At 42.0% G+C, this 23,084-nt stretch overlaps 1 protein-coding gene and 1 pseudogene across 4 annotated transcripts in view; both read right to left on the minus strand.

Annotated features, from left to right (window-relative positions):
* Positions 1–17,218, minus strand: part of SBF2 (SET binding factor 2) — a 513,016-nt gene extending 495,798 nt beyond the window's left edge. For all 4 annotated transcript variants that reach the window (XM_066250933.1, XM_066250932.1, XM_066250931.1 and 1 more), the window contains exon 1: positions 17,018–17,218. In XM_066250933.1, the coding sequence (XP_066107030.1) occupies positions 17,018–17,072 (55 nt within the window). In that variant the 5' untranslated portion in view covers positions 17,073–17,218. The remainder of the gene's footprint in view (positions 1–17,017) is intronic.
* A 260-nt stretch (positions 17,219–17,478) lies between these two features.
* On the minus strand, positions 17,479–22,556 carry LOC136319649 (histone H1.8-like; annotated as a pseudogene).
* Positions 22,557–23,084: the final 528 nt, after the last annotated feature.

The raw sequence follows: 23,084 nt of genomic DNA on the forward strand, positions 1-23,084 counted from the left end.
AATTCTGTGACATAATATGTATATTTAGAACATGCAAAGTTGCCAATACAATAGTTAAGTTTTAAAAACATAGACTGCATAAACGAACAAAACCCGTGAACTTGTTTTGTAAGTAAAATAAGAATGATACAGATAGATGAGTATGAAAATCTCTGGGAAGTTATCTGTTAAACCATAACCATTTCACACCCCCTAAGAAGGCTATAATCAAAAAGACAGATAATAAGAAAGGAATAGCAATTGCAAAGTCAAGGAGAACAATCTTGATTCCTTAGGAGAAGGGCAAGTACAGTACTTCACTATACTCGAGGCTCACTCATTTGCCAATTATCAGCTACTCACAAACTTCTTAAGTCTTTCAACAATTTCTTCAATAGCCTCAAACCTCATGACATAAGTACAAGTTAACTCTTGGCAACATGGAGATTTCACCATACCATTTCTTTAAAATTATCCATTAAAAATAATCTCTAGTGAGCCTCTATGTAATATGTTCATTGGAGAAAAGACCAGTACGCTATTTTGTTTTGACTTTTAAATTAGATTCTTTGGTAAATAATTAGTAGGAAAAAACATCCATTATACAAGACAGTAAAAAGGAAACAGTAAGATGGACAGCTTTCAAAACTCACTCCTTCAGTTTAACTGAACAAATTAAATCAGTTAAGGACTTAGATGTTTTGAAGCTTATATTACTGTTTTTTCTAAAAAAAAAAAACAAAAAAACTGCTTCAAATAACATTCATGCCTACCGAGTAATAAAAATGGTATCATTATTTGTTCAGATTAAAATTAAACAGGAAAGATTACAAAGCATCAATAAACACAGTTCTACAGAATTTATTATTCTTTTAAAAGTTACAAAAAATACGATGCTTGCTTAGCTGTGCTTTGGTTTGTACATGAATATTATGACTATGTTTCTAAGTAACCTCAGAGTTTTGTCAATGTTGGGAAAATGGGTGGAAAACAGACACAAATACAAAGATATCCTCTTCCCACACTTCTGTATGTATGTCTCCTTTTCTTGTGTTGAATTCTAATACAGCATACCAGTTGGTACTGTACTATAAGTCCTGTAGGGAAGGAGTGGAGTATCTCCTGAAGTACAGTCCTGGAATAATCATCCAGAATCACTGGACAGGAAACTAGAAGCAGTAGAGTGGACCTTGCATAGGTCTGACAGGATTAAACTGTCTGACCCCTACCTAAGGCCTAGACTTATGGAGACATGTTGAAAGGAAAGATAGCTTCCATCATATGACAGCAGGCTAGAAACAAGGCCAGTATCCCTTTATGAAACCATAGATAGAAAAGGAGTAAACTATACCATGCAAACCAGATGACTAACTTAAAAGTCACTCTCTGGCTTTTGTCTTATTTTTTGGCCTTTAAAAAAAGTCTTATTTCAGGATTCCCATCTGTTTAAGATGCGTCTCTGCAAAGGAAGGGGAAATGATTGGGTAGGAAGGTAGTTATTTGGGCCAGAAAGTTAAGAAAAAGTGGCATTGCCTGAGAACACTAGAGAAATAGAAGAATTGGAGCTCCAACGTCAAGCCAGCCCTTTGAAGTGGTGGCTTTCCTTCTATTGCCAACCTTAGAAGATGGGGTATCATTTTATTAAGACACCTAGAGCCTGACCAGGCAGTGGTGCAGTGGATAGAACGTCAGACTGGGATGCGGAGGACCCAGGTTTGAGACCCCGAGGTCGCCAGCTTGAGCGTGGGATCATCTGGCTTAAGCAAAAAGCTCACCAGCTTGGACCCAAGGTCGCTGGCTCGAGCAAGGGGTTACTCGGTCTGCTGAAGACCCACGGTCAAGGCACATATGAGAAAGCAATCAATGAACAACTAAGGTGTCGCAATGAAAAACTGATAATTGATGCTTCTCATCTCTCTCTGTTCTTTTCTGTCTGTCCCTGTCTATCCCTCTCTCTCTCTGTCCCTGAAAAAAAAAAAAATGACACCTAGAAAGCTTCTATACAAGTACCTACAACCAAGTGAAATGTGACAAGGTCTAAAGAGAGGTACTACAGTCAACAGCCAGCAACCTTCTGTCACGTTTGAAATTTTTATAACAAGTATGTATTATTACCACAATAAGTAAAATACTGCTCACAAAAATTAGAAGATATTTCAAAATGAATATGAAGCAATAAAATATCCCCTAGCCTGACCAGGTGGTGGCGCAGTGGATAGAGCGTCGGACTGAGATGCAGAGGACCCAGGTTCGAGACCCCGAGGTCGCCAGCTTGAGTGCAGGCTCATCTGGTTTGAGCAAAAGCCCACCAGCTTGAACCCAAGGTCGCTGGCTCCAGCAAGGGGTTACTCGGTCTGCTGAAGGCCTGCGGTCAAGGCACATATGAGAAAGCAATCAATGAACAACTAAGGTGTTGCAACATGCAATGAAAAATTAATGATTGATGCTTCTCATCTCTCTCCGTTCCTGTCTGTCCCTATCTATCCCTCTCTCTGACTCATTCTCTGTCTCTGTAAAAAATATAAGTAAATAAATAAATAATTTTTAAAATATCCCCTGGCCCTGGCCGGTTGGCTCAGCAGTAGAGCGTCGGCCTGGCATGCGGGGGACCCGGGTTCGATTCCCGGCCAGGGCACATAGGAGAAGCGCCCATTTGCTTCTCCACCCCCCCCTCCTTCCTCTCTGTCTCTCTCTTCCCCTCCCGCAGCCAAGGCTCCATTGGAGCAAAGATGGCCCGGGCGCTAGAGATGGCTCCTTGGCCTCTGCCCCAGGTGCTAGAGTGGCTCTGGTCGCGGCAGAGCGACGCCCCGGAGGGGCAGAGCATCGCCCCTGGTGGGCAGAGCATCGCTCCTGGTGGGCGTGCCGGGTGGATCCCGGTCGGGCGCATGCGGGAGTCTGTCTGAATGTCTCTCCCGTTTCCAGCTTCAGGGGAAAAAAAAAAAAAAATCCCCTAATTTTTGTGAGCAGTATATAAAACAATTTAGTAATAGGTCAATCAAAGAAGAAAAACACTAATATACCAGAACCACAACAGAATGATCAAAGCTGATTAGAAAAATAGATAATCAGTCTGACCAGGCAGTGGCACAGTGGATAGAGCTTTGGACTGGGGTGCAGAGGACCCAGGTTCGAAATCCTGAAGTTGCTGGCTTCAGCGCAGGCTCATCCGGCTTGAGCGCAGTCTCACCAGCTTGAGCTCAGAGTCACTGGCTTGAGCGTGGGATCACAGACATGACCCCATGGTCGCTGCCTTGAGCAAGGGGTCACTTGCTCTGCTGGGGCCCTAACCCCCAATCAAGGAACATGAAAAAGCAGTCAATGAACAACTAAGAAGTAGCAATGAAGAATTGATGTTTCTCATCTCTCTCCTTCCTGTCTGTCCCTATCTGTCTCTCTGTTTGTCTTACACACACAAAAAAAAAACATTTTCAATGCCAGAGATGAAGTGCAGAAAGACAAGAAAAAAAAAATGCATTGAACAAATTGGTTTATGAAAATAATTGGAAAGAAAAAAACTGTCTTAGCTGTTCTAACATAATCTTCATTACTTATCTCTGCTCTCCTGGTCCCAATATTTCAGCCGAATTGAGGGTCTACTCATTGTTTATCGCTGAAGTGCCTTTGCTACTACTACTGCCCCCTTACCTGAAAATCTCTTCCCCGTTCCTCTCCCCCACTCTTCTTTACCCCCAATTCCTATAACAAATATATAGAAAAATTTTAAAGTCACAAAGCTAATTTCAAGTCTCATTTAATTCAGTTTATGAGCTGTATGAAAAGTAGGCAAATTATTTCATCTTAATGGACCCCACAGCATAAATCAATGTGTTACTATAAAGAATCACTGAGATAATGATGTGAAAACACTCAATTTTTTTTTAAAGGACAAACTGAAGATCCAATAGTTTAATAGTCTCTGCCTATAAAGTAAATAAATGCCTTATAAATGTAAGCTGTGTCACAGCTTTCAAAAACAGTATCTATTGATGTCACCAACACAATCATATGGAGAGAACAGGTAGTGATACTAGTAAAAGTTAGAACAAAGAACATATATAAACCTAAACTTTTCTAAAAACTATGTGCAAAGCTCTATACATACACATAGACAAATATATACATACATATATATCCCAAAGAATTCTGAATCATCTGTAGCATATTATGAAACCAAATATTCAGTGAATGATGTTTTAATTCCTAATGTAGAAATTTCTTTTAATATATTTGGATTTTGAATGTACAGTATAATCTATTACAAAATTATGTTTTAAAAATTAAGTCACGTAGTTAGCACTACTCTGTCCAGATAAATTTCCTAATATTTACAAATAACCAGCATTATAAAAACTGTAAGAAGCTTTGTGTTTGTAGTGGTTTGAATAGTCCCCCCAAAAAATTTATATCCATCAGAACCCCAGAATGTGACTTAATTTGGATATAAGGACTTTGCTAAAATAGTTAAGGCTCCCAAGATAAAATACTCCTGGATTTAAGGTGGGCCTTAAATCCAATGATTAGTGTCTTCGTAAGAGAAAGGGGAAGATATGGACACACCACGGAAAAAAAGGCCACGTGAAGACAAAACAGATATTAGAATTATGCTGCCCCAAATCAAGGAAGGGCAGGGCCACTGAAGCTGGAAGAGGCAAAAATAGATTCTTCTGTGGAGTCTTCAGACAAAGCACTGCCCCTTGATTTCAGACTTCCTTCAGAACTGTAAGAGAGTGTCTGCTGTTTTATGCAACCAATTTTGCGTGATCATTTGTTATAGCAGCTCTAGGAAAGAGAGAGCGAACCTGTAGCTATTACACAATACATTGTTCTGTTGTTAAAACATTTTTTAAAGTGTGGATTATTTCTCTAGTACATCCCTGTAATAGTGTTAGTACTCCCTTAAAACTCAAGCTTTTCTCTCTCCTGTTCTTAATCTTTTTGTTCCTATACTCCAAAATAATCAGTATCTGTAGAACTGTACATACTATTTTAAAAATCAAGCCTGTTTAAAATTCATTTAAACTTAAGCAGCAGTTGTATAAAATATTTCCATAGGCAAAATTGTTTTTTCATTCATTTTTTTAGTAAACAATGGAAAACTTACAAATATAACTGAAAATAAAACCTTACTATCTAGCCTGACCAGGTGGTGGCGCAGTGGATGGAGCGTCGGACTGGGATGCAGAGGACCCAGGTTCGAGACCCCGAGGTCGCCAGCTTGAGCATGGGCTCATCTGGTTTGAGCAAAAATTCCACCAGCTTGAGCCCAAGGTCACTGGCTCCAGCAAGGTGTTACTTGGTCTGCTGAAGGCCCGCGGTCAAGGCACATATGAGAAAGCAATCAATGAACAACTAAGGTGTTGCAACGTGCAATGAAAAACTAATGATTGATGCTTCTCATCTCTCTCCATTCCTGTCTGTCTATCCCTCTCTCTGACTCACTCGCTGTCTCTATAAAAAAAAATAAATTAAAAAAAAAATTAAAAAAAAAAACCTTACTATCTAAAAAACAAAACAAAACCCTACTTTCTGAAAAATTCTACAATAGACTGATAAATACTATAACAAAAAGTAAAATAATTATAAAATTATAAGTTATATTTTCCTTTACAATGTACATTACGCAAATAAAATTTTTAAACAGCCTTTACTTTATAAACAATTTCATAATCCCAACCTTTACTCAAATACAGAAATAAGTAATAGGACATTAAATTTTGTGATATTTGTCTCAGTTTTTTTATTTATTCAAATATTTTTTATTGATGCTACAGAGAGAGAAAAGGTGGGTGGGGGGAGCAAAAAGTATCAACTCATAGTTTTTCACTTGAGTTGTTCACTGATTGCTTGTCCTATGTGTCTTGACCAGGCAAGCCCAGGGTTTCCAACCAGTGCCCAGCATTCCAGGTTGATGCTTTATTCACTGCGCCACCACAGGCCAGGAGGATCTTAATTTTCACAATAGCAATATTTTAGAGTTAAGAAATACTAGTTCACCAACAAAATGACTTAGTCAATGTCTTCATTTTTGCAACAATTTTTAATGAAGATGATCATCATGTTGGTTACAACAATCTATAACGTATAAATTAACTACAAGTGGGACATATAATTGTTGCTCACCCTGACCAAGTAGCTCAGTTGTTTAGAGTGTCATCCCAATACTCCAAGGTTGCGGGTTCAGTTCCCAGGCAAGGCACATTCAAGAATCAACCAACGAATGCAAAGATAAGTAGAACAACAAATCAATTTTTCTTTCTCTCCTTTTTCCTCTGTCTCTAAAATAAATAAATAGGTTTTTTTTAAGTGAAGGGAGGGGAGAGACAGACTCTCATATGCATCCTGAACAGGATCCATCCAGCAACCTCCATCTCGGGTCAATGGTCAAATTAACCCAGCTATCCTTAGCACCTGAAGCTGACGCTCGGAACAACCAAGCTATCCTCAGTGCCCAGGGACAACACTTGGTCCAGCTGAGCCACTGGTTGCGAGAGGTTAAGAGGGAAAGAAGGGGGGGGAGAGAGGGGAAGAGAAGCAGATGGTCACTTCTCATGTGTGCCCTGACTGGGGATCAAACCTGGGACGACCACATACCAGCCAATGCTCTATCCACTGACCTAACTGGCCAGGGCAAATAATATTTTTAATTGTTGATCAAGAAGTTATTTTGAGAGGTTAGTTTGCTTAGGAATTCATTATTTAGATAAAATTTAAAAATTTATCCTGAAACCTCTCTCTTAGCACACTTGATCACTATCTTTTTCCAATACTTCCTTATCTGTTAATACTAACTTTATCTGTAGATTCTGGTTCAGTAATATGCCTATGTGACTTGTCACCTCCCACAAAGTTTCCACAGCTGATCAATGATATGTTTTGATGTACACCATTATAGAACATCTCCAAGACTAATGAAATAGCTATTTTATTGTCCAAAGTACATAGTCTCGAGAGGAGGAGTCAGAGCTAACTGATACATTTATATCCTGTATTATGCTTGAAACCTTAAGTCCTAAGGAACTTTCTTCCCATACATATTCCCACCCTCTTCAGCATCAACTGCTTTCATTCCATGATTTCCATTCTTCTTTCTGCTTTGATGTATGCTCAAATCTGTACTATACATTTTTTTTTTTACAGTGACAGAGAGAGAGTCAGAGAGAGGGATAGATAGGGACAGACAGGAACGGAGAGAGGTGAGAAGAATCAATCATTAGTTTTTCGTTGCGACACCTTAGTCCAGGGATAGTCAACCTTTTTATACCTATTGCCCACTTTTGTATCTGTGTTAGTAGTAAAATTTTCTAACTGCCCACTGTTCCACAGTAATGGTGATTTATAAAGTAGGGAAGTAACTTTATAACATTTATAAAGCAAAGTTACATCAAATTAAAGCATATAATAATAATTACTGCCTGACCAGGTGGTGGCGCAGTGGATAGAGCGTTGGACGGGGATGCAGAGGACCCAGGTTCGAGACCCCGAGGTCACCAGCTTGAGCACGGGCTCATCTGGTTTGAGCAAAAGCTCACCAGCTTGGACCCAAAGTCGCTGGCTCGAGCAAGGGGTTACTCCGTCTGCTGAAGGCCCACGGTCAAGGCACATGTGAGAAAGCAATCAATGAACAACTAAGGTCTCGCAACAAAAAACTGATGATTGATGCTTCTCATTTCTCTCCATTCTTGTCTGTCTGTCCCTATAAATAATAATAATAATAATAATAATTACTTACCAAGTACTTTATGTCGGATTTTCGCTAAGTTTGGCAGAATAAATCTTTATAAAACAACTTACTATAGTTAAATCTATCTTTTTATTTACACTTTGGTTGCTCCGCTGCCACCCACTATGAAAGCTGGATGCCCAATAGCGGGCGGTAGGGACCAGGTTGACTACCACTGCCTTAGTTGTTCATTGATTGCTTTCTCATACGTACCTTGACCATGGGCCTTCAGCAGACCAAGTAACCCCTTGTTTGAGCCAGCCACCCTGGGTCCAAGCTGGTGAGCTCTGCTCAAACCAGATGAGCCCATGCTCAAGCTGGCGACCTCGGGGTCTCGAACCTGGGTCCTCCGCATCCCAGTCCGATGCTCTATCCACTGCGCCACCGCCTGGTCAGGCTGTACTATACATTTTTAAACACTCTCTGAACCTCACTATTTCTGCAATTCAATCAAAACATGTCTTATTAAACACTAATCAGCCAGAAAATTCTGGGATATAAAAAAAATAGTCTCTTTATCCTGAAGAGAAAGCATTCAAAGTTTTCCAACCAAACAGTCTTACCTCTCAATATCAGACGACTCAAATAAATGGTCTTAATCCGCTCTCCACATCCTACCCTTCCTCCTGCTTAAAATTTTGCAACTTGGTTTACAGTACAACCAAACTTGGTTTACAGTACAAACCAACTTGGTTTATATTCCAGCCAAAACAACTCTGGAGTTAAGACTATCCTTGATATAAATTCTCAAAAGATACCATGCTGTGCTAGAATACAGCTGTCAGGAAATTTGTAGTCCAGAATTTGCCACTCAACAGCTGTGTACCCACTCAAAGTAACAGTGCAAGGTAAGGGGGTAAAAGAGGTGTATTGGTTCCTTATCCATAAATCAGATTAAATCAGATGATCTACACTGTTTGTTCAACTCTAAAGTTTTGTGAAATGCAAAGATCTTCATTAACTCCACATACCAATGATCTCTAGCTGTAACAACTGACAAGGAGAAACATTTCCGCACTTTTTATGACTCTGGATTTCTGAAACAGAAAACTCTAATTTATAGTGGTATGTCTTTCGTGTAGAAAAAAAAAATTCTAGAGGGCAGCGATGGCAATCCCACTATAAGTCAATTAGGGACTCAGATTCTTTCTAGGGTTGGGCCATTATCTATATGGTCCAAGTTGGCTGCTAGAGCTCCAGTCTTTGTATTAGTATGCCAGTCTCAGAAAAGAAAAAAGCTAGAAAGACATACCCTCATCCTTTAAGAATACTTTTGGGATACTGTGATCATCATTTCCACTTTCATCCAACTGGCCAGTATTTATCCACATGTTTAATATCTGTCAGAAACTTGAAAACAGTATCTCTTCTGCATGGCCGACTATGTAGCCAAAATTCAGGAGTTCGACCACTCAGGAGAACGACCGCTGGGGAAAACTAATTATCTCTCCCAAAATCTTCAACTCCTTCTTTTATGGTTCCTTTCATTTTCCATTCTCTTAATAGTACTTCCCAAAGCTCAGTCCTTGGTCCTCTATTCCTGTCACTATACCTACTCTCAGAGGGCATGCACACAATGTCACAGTTCTGTCTACTCTAATGACTCTCACGTCTTTGTATCCAGCCCCTACTTGTCCCATCTTTTGAAGCCTCCATTTGGATGGCTATAATATAAAACCCATTACCTTCCAAACTGACAAAAACAAGTAAATAATTTTAAAAGAAAACCCTTTTCAATCTTCTTACATAAGCCATGGTATCACAAATACCCCAGATCTTCAAGTTTAGAATTTTGAAGTCACTTCTGACTCCTCTTTCCACTTTCCACAAGCCACGGGATGTGGGTCATAGCAAGCTTCTAAAAAGAAATGAATAGGACTTACATGAGGTTTATATAGCATATGACCTGGGATGTGCATTTATCAAACTGGCTTTGCACCCCTCAACATTAATGTAATGTCCTAAAGTCACTATCCTAATTATCAAGTCCATAAGCCTATTTGCTAGAGACTGAATGTGTGTCCCCTAAAAATTTGTATGTTGAAACCTAACCCCCCACCTGACGGCATCTGGAGGTGGGTACAAAATGATGGTATTTGGAGGTGACTAGGTCATGATGACAGAGCCCTTATAAATGGGATCGGTGCCCTTATAACCAAGACCCTAGAGAGTTCCCCTGACCCTTCCACCACGTGATATGGTAAAAACAGGGCCATCTATGAGTCAGGAAGCGAGACCTCATGAGACCCTGAATCTGCCTGTGCCTTGATCTGGGACTTTCCCAACTCCAGAACTGTGAGAAATAAGTCTGTTGTGGCCCTGGCTGGTTGGCTCAGTGGTAAAGTGTCGGTCCAGCGTGTAGAAGTCCCGGTTTGATTCTTGGTCTGGGCACAGAGGAGAGTGACCATCTGCTTCTCCACCCCTCTCCCTCCCTCTCTCTGTTCTCCTGCAGCCATGCCTCGAATGATTCAAGCCAAGTTGACTCCAGGTATTGAGGATAAACTCCATGGCCTCCCTCAGGTGCTAAAATAAAATAGCTCGGTTGCCAAGCAACTGAGCAAAAGGCCCATAAAGGCAGAGCATCGCCTGGAAGAGGGCTTGCTGGGTGGATCCTGGTCAGGGCACAGGTGGCAGTCTGTCTCTGCCTCCCTGCCTCTCGCTTAATAAAAATAAATAAATAAATAAATATCTGTTGTTTAAACTACTCAGTCTATGGAAATTTGTCACAGCAGCCCAAATGGCTAAGACAATATTTTTAGTCATCATTATACATGACATCTTCAGAGCTTTTGACATTTATTCATCATTTCTTCCTCACAGTTCCCTACACCCAGGGTTTCAATGATGCCACACTATCTGGATTCTCTTGCATTGCCACTGACCACTCCTATTCAGTTTCCTGGTGGCTACTACTCTATCTACCTCTTAAAAATTGAATTTTCTCGGCCCTGGCCAGTTGGCTCGGCGGTAGAGCGTCGGCCTGGCGTGCAGGGGACCAGGGTTTGATTCCCGGCCAGGGCACATAGGAGAAGCGCCCATTTGCTTCTCCACCCCCCCCTTCCTCTTTGTCTCTCTCTTCCCCTCCTGCAGCCGAGGCTCCATTGGAGCAAAGATGGCCCGGGCACTGGGGATGGCTCCTTGGCCTCTGCCCCAGGCGCTAGAGTGGCTCTGGTCACGGCAGAGCGACGCCCCGGAGGGGCAGAGCATTGCCACCTGGTGGGCAGAGCATCGCCCCTGGTGGGCGTGCCGGGTGGATCCCGGTCGGGCGCATGCGGGAGTCTGTCTGACTGTCTCTCCCCGTTTCCAGCTTCAGAAAATAAATAAAAATAAAAAAAATATATAAAAAATTGAATTTTCTCTGAGTTCAATTCTTAGGGCATTTCTTATTTCACTGTACACACATTTCCTGAACAATCTCATTTTTTTCTCTTTATCTGAAAATCAGTTGACTATTAGTGATTGTAAGTTAAATCTCTACTCTTCATTTCTCTCTTCTCTCCTCATCTCCAGACCCATATACCTACACACCTAAATAGCATCTCTACCTTGGTTATAGGCAGGCACCTTTAATTCAACATATCCAACACTAAGCTCAGCATCTTTCCCTCATCCAAATCCATTTCTTTGCTTGAATTCCCTATTTGCATTCACAGCATCATTACCCATCCAATTACCCAGGCTAGAAACTTTGTTACCCTCAATTATTCCTTTGCCTGTTCTGCACACATCCATTCATTACTAAATTTTTTTCTTCTTTTTCCAAGTGAGAGGAGGGGAGATAGAGAGACAGACTCCCACATGCACCCTGATCAGTATCCAACCAGCACCTCCCATCTGGAGCAGATGCTCTGCCTATCTGGGGCCATGCTCACAACCAAGCTATATTTAGCACCTGAGGTGGAGGATCCATGGAACCACCTTCAGCACCAGGGGCTGATGCGCTCAGAGCAATTGAGCCATGGCTGCAAGAGGAGAAGAGAGAGAGGAGAGAGAGAGGAGAGAGAAGAGGGAGGGGGAGGGGTTCAGAAACAGATGGTCACTTCTCCTGTGTGCCCTGACCAAGAATTGAACCCAGGACACCTACATGCCAGGCCAACGCTCTACCACTGAGCCAACCAGCCAGGGCCATTCATTACTAAGTTTTGATAATTTGAGTTTTCCAACTTTTCTAGAATCCATACCTTCCTTTCCATTCCTACTATAAAAGCTCCTGAGTTTTCTCATATTGGGCTTTCTCCCTCCAGTCCATTGCCATCTAAGTCACAATTCTGTTATTTCCTGCTTTCTAAGAACCCCTACTTTTCAAAAGACCTCACTATCTACAGAGTCAAGGTTAAATTCAATAGTTCGACTTACAGAGCTTTTCACACTCTTACCCCAATTCACTCCAGTATTAAAGCTTACCTCCATTCTCATCTACACTATAATTCTCTCCATCCCTGAAACAAGACATTCACACGTTTACATGGTTTTCTCTCTGCCTATGATCTACCCTCATTTCCCACAGGGCAAATGCTTACTCATCCTACATAACTTGGTTTAAACATCACTTCTCATAAGAAGTCTTCCTTTTCCCCCAGCAAAGTGGATTCATCTTCCTCATTTATTATTGATTATTTCAAGGCTGTCTCCATTAATGAGTAAGTTAGGAACAGTCTTACTCATCACTCATGTATTTTTGTTCTAGAATTAGCACAATTCCTAGAAAGCACTGATTTGACAATGAATCCCAAATGGTTCTTGACATTTGGCAACAAACAGCAACCAAGAAGTCCCAGCTATTTCAATACAGAATGGGGGAGGGGAAGGCAACCCAAGCTAAGTGTGAATTACAATAGTTCAGTAATCAACAATTTTTCAAATGTTTCAGACTATGATATTTCAGTTATACATATATTTACCATTTAGCTTATCTCACTTAGCTTAAATTAAACTAACAAAATATCTAAGAAATATTTCAAATGCTTTCTCTAATACATTTAAGCAGAATGATATGAAAATACAAGAACCTCAAATGGTTATGATACTTGACTCCACATTAAATATCATATAGATCAGCGGTTCTCAACCTGTGGGTCATGACCCCGGCGGGGGTGGAATGATCAAAACACATGGGTCGCATAAAGCCATCAGAAACACATATTTTATTTAAAAATGTATTGTATAATAAATATGTATTTTCCGATGGCTTTAGGCGACCCCTGTGTTTTGGTCCTTCGACTCCCGCCGGGGTCGTGACCCACAGGTTGAGAACCGCTGATATAGACAAATGGATTAAATTCTAAATGCATTAATGGACAGCAAAAGTAAACAAAAAGAAAAAAGTAAAGGTATATCAAGGAATTAACCCAGTGGTAGTCAACCTGGTCCCTAGTGGGCATTTCAGCTTTCATGGTGGGCAGTAGCTGAGTATAATAACCAAAGTATAAATAAAAAGATAGATTTAACTATAGTAAGTTGTTTTATATAGATTTGTTCTGCCAAACTTGGCGAAAATCTAACATAAAGTACTTGGTAAGTAATTATTATTATATGCTTTAACTTGCTGTAACTTTGCTTTATAAATTTTATAAAGTAGCCTGACCGGGCAGTGGCACAGTGGATAGAGTGTCGGACTGGGATGCCAAGGACCCAAGTTCGAGACTCTGAGGTCACCAGCTTGAGCATGGGCTCATCTGGTTTGAGCAAGGCTCACCAGCTTGGACCCAAGGTCGCTGGCTTGGGCAAGGGGTTACTCGGTCTGCTGAAGGCCCGCGGTCAAGGCACATATGAGAAAGCAATCAATGAACAACTGAGGTGTCGCAACAAAAAACTGATGATTGATGCTTCTCATCTCTCTCCATTCCTGTCTGTCCCTATCTATCCCTCTCTCTGACTCTCTCTGTCCCTGTAAAAATAAATAAATAAATAAATAAATAAATAAATAAAAATTTTATGAAGTAAAGTTACTTCCCTACTTTATAAATCACCATTACTGTGGAATCGGTGGGCAGTTAGAAAATTTTACTACTAACAGAGATACAAAAGTGGGTGGTAAGTATAAAAAGGTTGACTACCCGTGAATTAACCCATGTAGTCATCATCAATTTTTCCTGGACAAATCTCAGTAAAAGTAGAAGACAGGAAAAAAAACAATAAGAAAAATAAAGATAGATGGATAAATAACTTCACCTATTAGAAACAATTGATATTTCCTAATTATTGTGCCATACTACATATGGAAAAATCAGTAAAATAAAGTCCTGACTTCAAATTATCAAAATTAAACTGTCATAAAAATCAGTGATTTTCAAGCTATGTTCCTAGTGTAACAGTAGTGCTATAAGAGCACAAAACTGCAAACAAGTTAAATATTCAGTAAAAGTAAATAAATAACTAAATATATTAAGTATAACAAAAGCTGGATTTTTCACTGACAAAGAATAATGTTACAAATATAAAAAAGGAGAAACCAGAATAGACCCTGGAATGTTGACTGAAACTAGACATATTGGTGTGAACTCATTGTTTTCAATATATACCAATAAAAAATAATACAGGTGTACATGTGAGTATGTGTACATACATATATTTCCCAGCTCTGTCCATTGAGAATGCTGTTGGGTTGGAGCAGTAACAACCCAACAGCAATAAACATACTGGCACTGAGATCTTAGCTTCTAAATGTCATTCTTCACTAAAAGGATCCAGGGTTACCTAGAGAAATAAAAGGTTGATTCCAGGACTAAGGCAAGGACAATACAAGATAAACCCAGAACATATTCCTGTGCCAAAAAGTAAAGATAGTCTCAAAAAATGATGGGGTCATATCATAAGGACATGGCAGCCAGCCTGAATGAGCTCTCATTGGCCAAATGAGGAACAATTTGAACATCAAAATAAAATTAAACAGTAACAGAATATACTCCACTAAAAGCACAAAAACCCATAAGTCATACAAAAATAAATTTGAACCTAAGTTTTGATGAGGAACAAGATATTTATATAGTTTCCAAGTAATTCTCAAGAAAACTTTTTATCAGCTATTACAAGAAGTCTGGCTGACATTGCTTATATCAAGTAATCAAAGTGAAAAACATCAATAATGAGACAAACTGAAATTTATCACCACCTAATAGTATGCAATGTGCATCCCTTTTATGATATTCCTGCCCAAGTAACCGGGTTGTGTCTAATCATGTGAACAGATAATCCCCAACTGACCGGCATTCTACAAAATAACTGCTCTATAAATTTCATAAATGTCAAGGTTATGAAAGTCAAGAAAATATGAAGGAATTGTTCCAGATTAAAGAAGACTTAAGACTGGGTACAAAGAAGAAGCGACCATCTGCTTTTCCACCTCCCCTTTTCTCTTTCTTTCTCTCTCTCTCTCTTTTCCCCTCCCACAGCCACAGCTTGAAAGTTTCAGCAAGTTGGCCCTGGGGCACTGAGGTCGGCTTCATGGCCTGCCTCAGGTGCTAAAACAGCTCAGTGAGGAAGCAATGGAGCAGCTGCCCAGTGGGCAGAGCATCGCTGGTACCAGGCTTGCGGGTTGGGGCTTGCAGGGTGGACCTGCTGTGTGTGTGTGTGTGGGGGGGGGGGGTCATGCAGGAGTCTGTCAGCTGCCTCCCCGACTCTCATCCTCTCACTTAATAAAATAAAAGACTTAAGAGAAAGGATAAATAAATGCAAAACACAAGTTAATCAGACCTTTTGCCAGTACAAAGATTACAGTACAAAGATTAATGGTACAAATCAACAAACAAAACTTGAATCAGTTGGAGAACTGGATGGAGTACTATATCAGAGTTCATTTCCCGATTTTAATGACTGTATTGTTACTACGTAGGAGAATACACTTGTTTGTAGAAAATGCACACTGAAGCATTCTGGGATGATAGAACATCAATAAGGTCAACAGCTTCCTCTCAATGGTTGGGGGGGGGATTCTCTGCATGATAGTTTTCTGCAAGTTTCTGATGTTTCCAATTTTCTTAAAGTGAGAAAGGAACAGTGTTGCTAAAAATGAAATTATGTTAAAAACAAACCATGATTTTCCATAACGTTAATCTTCCTAAGAGATACCAGACTATACAAAATTTCTAAGAAATAAATGAAATTTTGGATCCAGAAGATTCTTTATATAAAGCCCAACCTCTTCTCTTAACAGTTGACCTCAATCAAGTCATGAGCAGTGAAAGATTAAAAATATAAAAGGTTCCCACTAAAGGAATTTATTAGGAGAGGAATAGTGAAAAGAACAGCGGGCCAACAGTGGGTAGAACAATGGCATTCTGACGCTACAAATGTACTGAACCATCAGCAAAACACAATCTCAGCATTTCCACTGAAAAATAAAGGGACTCTCTAGCTGAAATCTTAACCCCTTGCAAATGTGCAACCAGAATTACCCAGAAATAGATGTGCATCCTCAGCTCAATTTATTACATGATGCTTCTTATATAGTAGTACAAAGGCATACAAATACAAAATAAATGTGCATGGACCCTGAATTCTCTTTAGTTGCAGTTCATCAATTAAATTAAAATGCATAGCGTTTGCCAAATTGTTCCTTCTAAATAAAATTTTGAGACGAATTAAAAAAACAATTAAAAGACGCATTCAAGTGCAACAAGAACACCTTCATCAGTCTGCTGATTGTCCTTACTTAAAAGACTGTGTTCAGACTCATTCTAAAATGACCGTCACACTTGTCCTGAAATAACAGGACGCATTTCCTAGAAATGTTTCAAACTGCCAGGACCCTTTCCCCTTCCCCAGTAGTACCACGCCTTCACTAGGGCATTGACTAGGCCGGCCCCCAAGAGCACAGGGGTGAGGCAAAGCTGGACTCTTAGCACTTCCTTTTGGAGAGGACAGCCCCCCGGCGTCACTCGTTACTCACTCTGGAGGCAAAGCAGAAGTTTATCCCGGGGAACTTAACACAGTTGGCTCCAGCCCTCCCAGCCCTGCGGTCTTGGCCCAATCCCGCCCGCCGGGGCGCTGCCCTGGGTACTCAGCCCCCACCAGAGCCGGGGCCATGACACACTGACTCGCCCCCAGCTGGCCTAGCTGAGCGGCCAAGAGCCTGGCGGACGCGGCCTCTTCTCCTCCCCCTCCCCCTCCCGCTCCCCCTCCCCTCGTGCCGGTCCCACACGCCCACCCTGAGGCGCAGCAGGGCCAAAAAGGCCGGACGGCGACTACCCGCTCCGACGCGGCCCGCCGGGCCCTCCACTCCTCCCCGCAGCGACGCGCAGCCCCGCAGAGCCCACTGGACAGCAGCCGGGGGGGCGGAGGCGGGGAGGCCCGGGGGCGGCGCCCGCCCCACACCCCTACCTGGCTTCTCGTGATCGTAGCCTACTACGATGAAGTAGTCGGCCAGCCGAGCCATGGCCGCCGCCGCCGCGCCCGAGAAGCGGGTGCCCGTCGCCGCCCTCGCCGCCGCCGCCCACCGGGCCCGGGAGGGCTCAGCATTTTCCCTGCAGCAGCAGTAGCGGCAGCGGCGGCACTTCAGCCATGTTTGACAACCGAGGCACGCTCTGCGCCTGCGCCGCTCCGAGAGCCCGCTCCACCCCCGCTCCCACCCGCTGACTCTGTGGCCGGAGCCCGGGCGGTGAACCCACCCCCACCCCCACCCTCCGCGGGCTGCTGGCGCTGCTAGGTTTGGGGAGTGGGCAGCCGGGCGTATTCCCACTACGTGCTGCCCCCGCAGCCTCTGGAGTTGGTTCCCTTTGAGAACCTCCACCTCCCCCTCCTCTATTTTTCCTAAAACTGGCTGTCCTTCCTTCCTCTTTTCTCTACTCTTTCTGGATCTGGTAAGAAGAAGCAGAGATGGTTGAGGGGTTCCCTGCAAAGTTCGCTGCTTCCCTTCCCTCCAAAGACTAGATTCTCCCGCCCTAAAATGGAAGCGTGGAATTTGCATCGCCAGGGCTTTTGCTGCATGTTTCCTGTTTATGTTATGTAGATGGGAATTTTAGGAACATGCCACCCTGCAGGCGGGGGAGGAAGAGGCTTTTGCGCAATCTTCAGAGGCGCCTCGGACTTTAGTGCTGGGTGTACTGGGGGCCGCTGGCCTGGGCTTCCCCCGGAGCATCCCGGGCGGGGCTGGATTCCACCGAGGAATGCGGCATCCCCGGGATCCTCTTGAGTAGGCTGGGTCCAACAGAAACTGAGGGAGGAGGCTCCTCTCTCCCAGGGGAACCCCACCCGCCTGGCTTTATCCCCTTGCTGTTGTCCCAGGGTTCTAGTAGAGGGATCAGATAGAGACTAACAACGTCCCTGCTTAAACACGCAGTAAAAATGAATTAATGAGTCTCATCATCTAACATAATTATCTAGGTCACTGTCTTTTTTGTTGCACCTCTTATTGATCATTTCGAATTTGTCTGGTGAGACACCCAGATGAGCTTGCTTTGTCAACTGTTCTATCTCAGAAAGACTTTGTAGCAAGATATGTTGCAAGTGGTAGACTGAAATTTTGGGAATCTCCATGGTTTGCAAATGTAATCATCTCCGTGGTTGCGTATCACTACTGTCAATGTAAGAAACCTCCAAATCTGTAAGAATTTTTATGAGTTTATTTGAGCCAAACTGACAACATTTGCCAGGAAGCAAAATCTCAGCACACTGAGAACATGCTTCCCAAAATGTCAGTTTTACCACTTACTTTATACATCAGAATCCAAGGGGAAGACATAAGGGAATTACATGAAATCCACTGGTGATAGATTAGGGAGGTGAGACAATGCAAAGGAGGGGGCAGGATTCTGGAAATGGATAAAAAGTAAAGTGAATAGACACATACTTCTTTTCCATAGATGGGTATAGAATAGTTAACAATTAACATGATAATAATAACAATGAGGGAAATTGTAGTCTCTGCCCTGGTTCCCAGGTTATGCATTGAGGGGTTCAGGGAAAAGGGAAATTACTTTGATATTCCAAAGGTATGTTATCAGGTATATTATTACCTTAGATGCAAAGAAACTACAGACAGGCTCAGTTAAGGTGAAGATTGACCTTTGTTAGGGAAAAATACCTCCCTAGGACATGACAACACCTCATGAACTGCTTTTAGTTAGAAAGTTTTAATTTCAGACCATTCTATGCCTGTATTAAAGACTTTAGGTCTTTAATTTGGTATGACCACCATGTGAGCCTTCCCTGAACTTGTCAGGTTTAGTATGTGGCCCCTTTTTCATCCACACTACTCATTATTAATTGAGGATTTAACCCTTACTATTTACATGAAAAAGGTCTTAGCAAAGTGTCTGGTAAGTGCTTCACAAATATTTTTAGTAAGTGAATGTACAGTTTGTCCAACTACCAGGAGGAAGCTACAATGACAGGAACTCTAAACTGGGTGTCCAGAGAGTTGGTGTCTCAGCTCCTGAAAGTTTACTGTAATTGGTCATTTCCTCTTTCTGTGGCACACTTTCTTCATCTACAGATTGAGAGGATTGGGCTGCCCTAGCAGAATTTAAGCTCAAAGGAAGGAATATCTGAATTTGTGCAGTATATTTGAAATTGCTTGTGTCAAACTGAAATCAGCTTAATTATAGGAGTGGAAGTAAAATAACAGATTGATCTTGAAAATAATTAAACCAGAAAAGCTTCAGTTTTTCCTATGTAAGAATCTTCTCTCTGACCTGTGGTGGTACAGTGGATAAAGCATCAAGGTAGAATGCTGAGGTCACTTGTTTGAAACCTCCGTTTGCCTGGTCAAGGCACATACCAGAAGCAACAGCCTATAAATTGATGCTTCCTGCTTCTCTCCCCTCCCCATGCCTTTCTCTCTCTCTCTCTTTTCCCTCCTCTCTCTCTAAAATTAATAAATAAATCTTTTTAAAAAGCCCTCTCTGTAACTTCCTGGAGAGCTCATCATCTAACTCAGTGATTTTCAGTAAAGAGTAATGTTACTTCTGCTTCTTTTGCCTCTATAACTTGTTTCCTGACTCCATTTCTTCTATAGCTCACTTCTACCTCTGTAGCTTTCTAAATAAACTTTCTCTTACACTTTGAGTCTTGCCTCTGAATTATTTCCTAGCCAGAACTCAAGAACCAAGGTTGCTGATTCAAGATCCAGTTTGACCTCACCGGTCTAACACCTGGTGCCATTTTTGTTCTCACCACCACCAGAACAACTATCACCTCTTTCCAGTTCCAAAACATTTTCATCACCCAAAATAAAACTCCACACCCATTAAGCAATCACTCCTATTTCTTTCCTCCCCAATCCACTGGTAACCACCAATTTACTCTCTGTCTCTATGGACTTACCTATGGTAAAGAAAAAGAACACAGGTCCAAAATGGGGTCGCTCATGCTAAAAGCTCATGATACCAAACTTAGATTTAATACCTGATCCAATTGCAGTTTCAACCTCCCCCAGAAGAATAATGTTCATCGACCAATATGGAATTGTCTGATAAAGCACCAGTAAATCTGTCACAAGTGGCCTCCTTCTCCATTGCCCGTAGAAAGAAGAGGCAATCTGCATGGTAAAAACCCTTTCTGTACTCAGAAGCAGATTCTGTACTCAGTGGGCACACCAGGAGCATGCCCTGGACTCTGACTTCTTAAGGGCCTCGCAAAACCCCAACTTTACAAAAACTAATGACAAGGGGCCCAATATTTTCTTCTGCACGTAAGGCCTCAACCAACCTTAATCCGCCTCTGTCTGTACTCTTCATTCAAAGAAAGATGTCAGGGCCTAAGAATAATTCTGTATTTTATTTTGTTAATAGCTCTCTTGCCCCAGCCTCCTTTTTCTAGAAACCTTCCATTTTGTGTAACCCTTTACAGCAGTGGTTTTCAACTGCTTTACAACTGGGGACAGGAGAAAATAGAAAATTTATTTTGGGGACCATTTGAGGTAGAAATCACCCTGAGCATAAGCAAATTCTACAAAGATCATTGGGTCTATAATCTTCATACAACATCATTATGGTTAACTTTCACAGACTAGCACAAAATTTTTGTAGGACCAGTACCTCATGGACTGTCAGTTGAAAAGCACTGCTTTAGAGCATACTTCTAATTGCTAAATTTGATACTGCCTGACTCAGGAATCACGTAATTAAAGCCAGTTAGATTTTTTAATTCACTTGGTTGAATTTTGTTTTCTAACACCTGTTATAGATATTCTACATAAATTTTATTGTATATGTGAGCTTTTGTGTCTGAGTTCTTTTCATTCATTTAGTATAATATTTTCAAGCTTCATCCACATTATAGCATGTATCTACTCCATTCTACTATGGCTGAATCAAAATACTTTATTGTATGTATGTACTATGTAAAATCAAATTCATCTATTTTTGTTTCCAAGGTCATGAAGATTTATTCCTATGTCTTCTTCTAAGAGTATCATAGTGTGTGGGTCCAGAATTAGTTACTCCCAGTTGTGTTTCAGTGGGATGCAGATTGTTTTGAGTGAATGGTAATTTTAGCCACAAGCCCAAGAGAAATTTCTGCCTTCACCGTAAGGACCTAAAAGAACTTGAATTAGAGGCCCTGCCATAAGAGTTTATAAAAGAGAATTTCTTTTGACTAGCTAGAAGGCAGGGCAAACTTCTGTTTACTAAAGGTCTCCTCTTCCCATCATCCTGCTATAACCTTTTGAAGCACCCAAGGTACCTTACTTCATCCCTAACTCAAGATGTCTTAAATACTCATGTTCCCTTTCTGTGTCTGAAGTTCTCTTGCATGTGGGGGTCTCTGACTCTCTTGCGTGTGGGGTTCCCACAATATGTATGTATTAAATTTAGTTATTTTCTCTTGCTACTCTATCTTGTGTCTATTTAATTATTAGACCAACCAGAAGAATCTTGAGGATGGAGGAAAGTTTGTCCCTCCCCCACAATGGGTTAGCTCTTGTATTAGGCCATTGATCTATTTTAAGTTAATTTTTACATATGACATGAAGTAGGGACCCCATTTTATTTATTTCTGTGAGGGGGGAAACTTTATTGATAAGTTACAGTAAGATAAATTGAGTGATGGTTTATTGGGGAATAAAAACTCCAACAAAATCTTAGTCTCTCTCCACCCTGCCTCTTGGCTTTTGCCTTCTTAGTGGCCTCTTTAGATAACCAGGGTTTGGTGGACATGCCAGACCTACTGAGGCCCTCGGGGACCTTTCCTGGCCAGTGGTATAGGTGCCATCTTGGACCCACTATCCTTATGAGGAGTGCAGCCTTGGCTTTCAACCCTTTCCCCGTTCTTTGAGCAATGACCTCTTTAGGAACATTGATCCCAGTCTTTTTTTTTTTTTGGCTGGGTAAGCAGCACCATTCTCACCCTTGGTCACTGTGGGTCTTGAATTCTGACTCCCACTTTGGTTTTCCTGTGGGCCTTGGTTGGCATCTGTTGGGCTGCTTTTTCTGCCTTTAACCTTTGACTTCCTATGGGGCCCACTGCCACCAATAGGCTTTGTCACCTTTTTGGTGGCCTCCTACTTGGCCTCACCAAGTCTTCTGGGAGCCATCATGGTGGACATCTTCCTGGACTGGATGTGTGTGTGTGTGTGTGTGTGTGTCCACTTGAGAACTAATCCTAAACTGCCTGTGGCCCCCATGGCCTTGGAGTTGGTTAACCTGATGAGGGAGCCGTGTTGCATTCCAGTGTCCTGGACCCACTTCAGGAGGAACGTGAGCTGAATGGGGTATTTTTGCAGGATGTAAACCTTGATGGCCACCACTGAGGCAACTCAGCACTGCTCTCCTTCCTGCGGTACTGCCAGCACCATGTGCAGCACAGCCAGGTGATGGCCTGGATTTTCAGTCCCAGTGGTGGAATTTGAGGAGGCTGAGGAAGTTGTTGAAATGTCACTGGATGCCATGTTCCTAGGAGCCACTGTACAGATGAAGGCCATCATAGACATCTACTTTTTAAATGTGTTATTTTCAAAGGTCCACAGGATCCAAACAAGCAGCATCTGGCCTCAGCATGCTTTGTACTTCTTGCTAAGTGGCCCTCAGTTCATATCTTGGCCTCTCCCAATTACCTCCTAGCTCAGCACAAGTAGCAGCCATCTGCATATCACTTTGTTGCTCATACTGGGTGGCTCCTGGGCAGGGCACAGGCAGTGGCTGACCTTGGCCTGTATGTCCCTGGAGGCCCCAGACCCAGTGAACCCAGTGGCCAACTTCAGAGCCCCATCCAACCACTTTCGATGAGTGATACACTCATGAGGTGGACCTGGAGGGTACCAGAGCCCTACTGAAGAAAGTCCTGCTCCATGGAGTTGGCTCCTATGCAGCAGCTCTTCTGCTGGAATCATGGTTGGTCCCTGTAGTCTATCAGCCTGGAAGGGTCAATTTCTCCCATTGATGTACCAACAGCAATAAAGGTTTAACTACAACAGGATGGTGTACACAACTCATACAAGGTGCACACCTGG

Source organism: Saccopteryx bilineata, chromosome 1 (genome assembly GCF_036850765.1).
Source record: "Saccopteryx bilineata isolate mSacBil1 chromosome 1, mSacBil1_pri_phased_curated, whole genome shotgun sequence".
NCBI lineage: Eukaryota > Metazoa > Chordata > Mammalia > Chiroptera > Emballonuridae > Saccopteryx > Saccopteryx bilineata.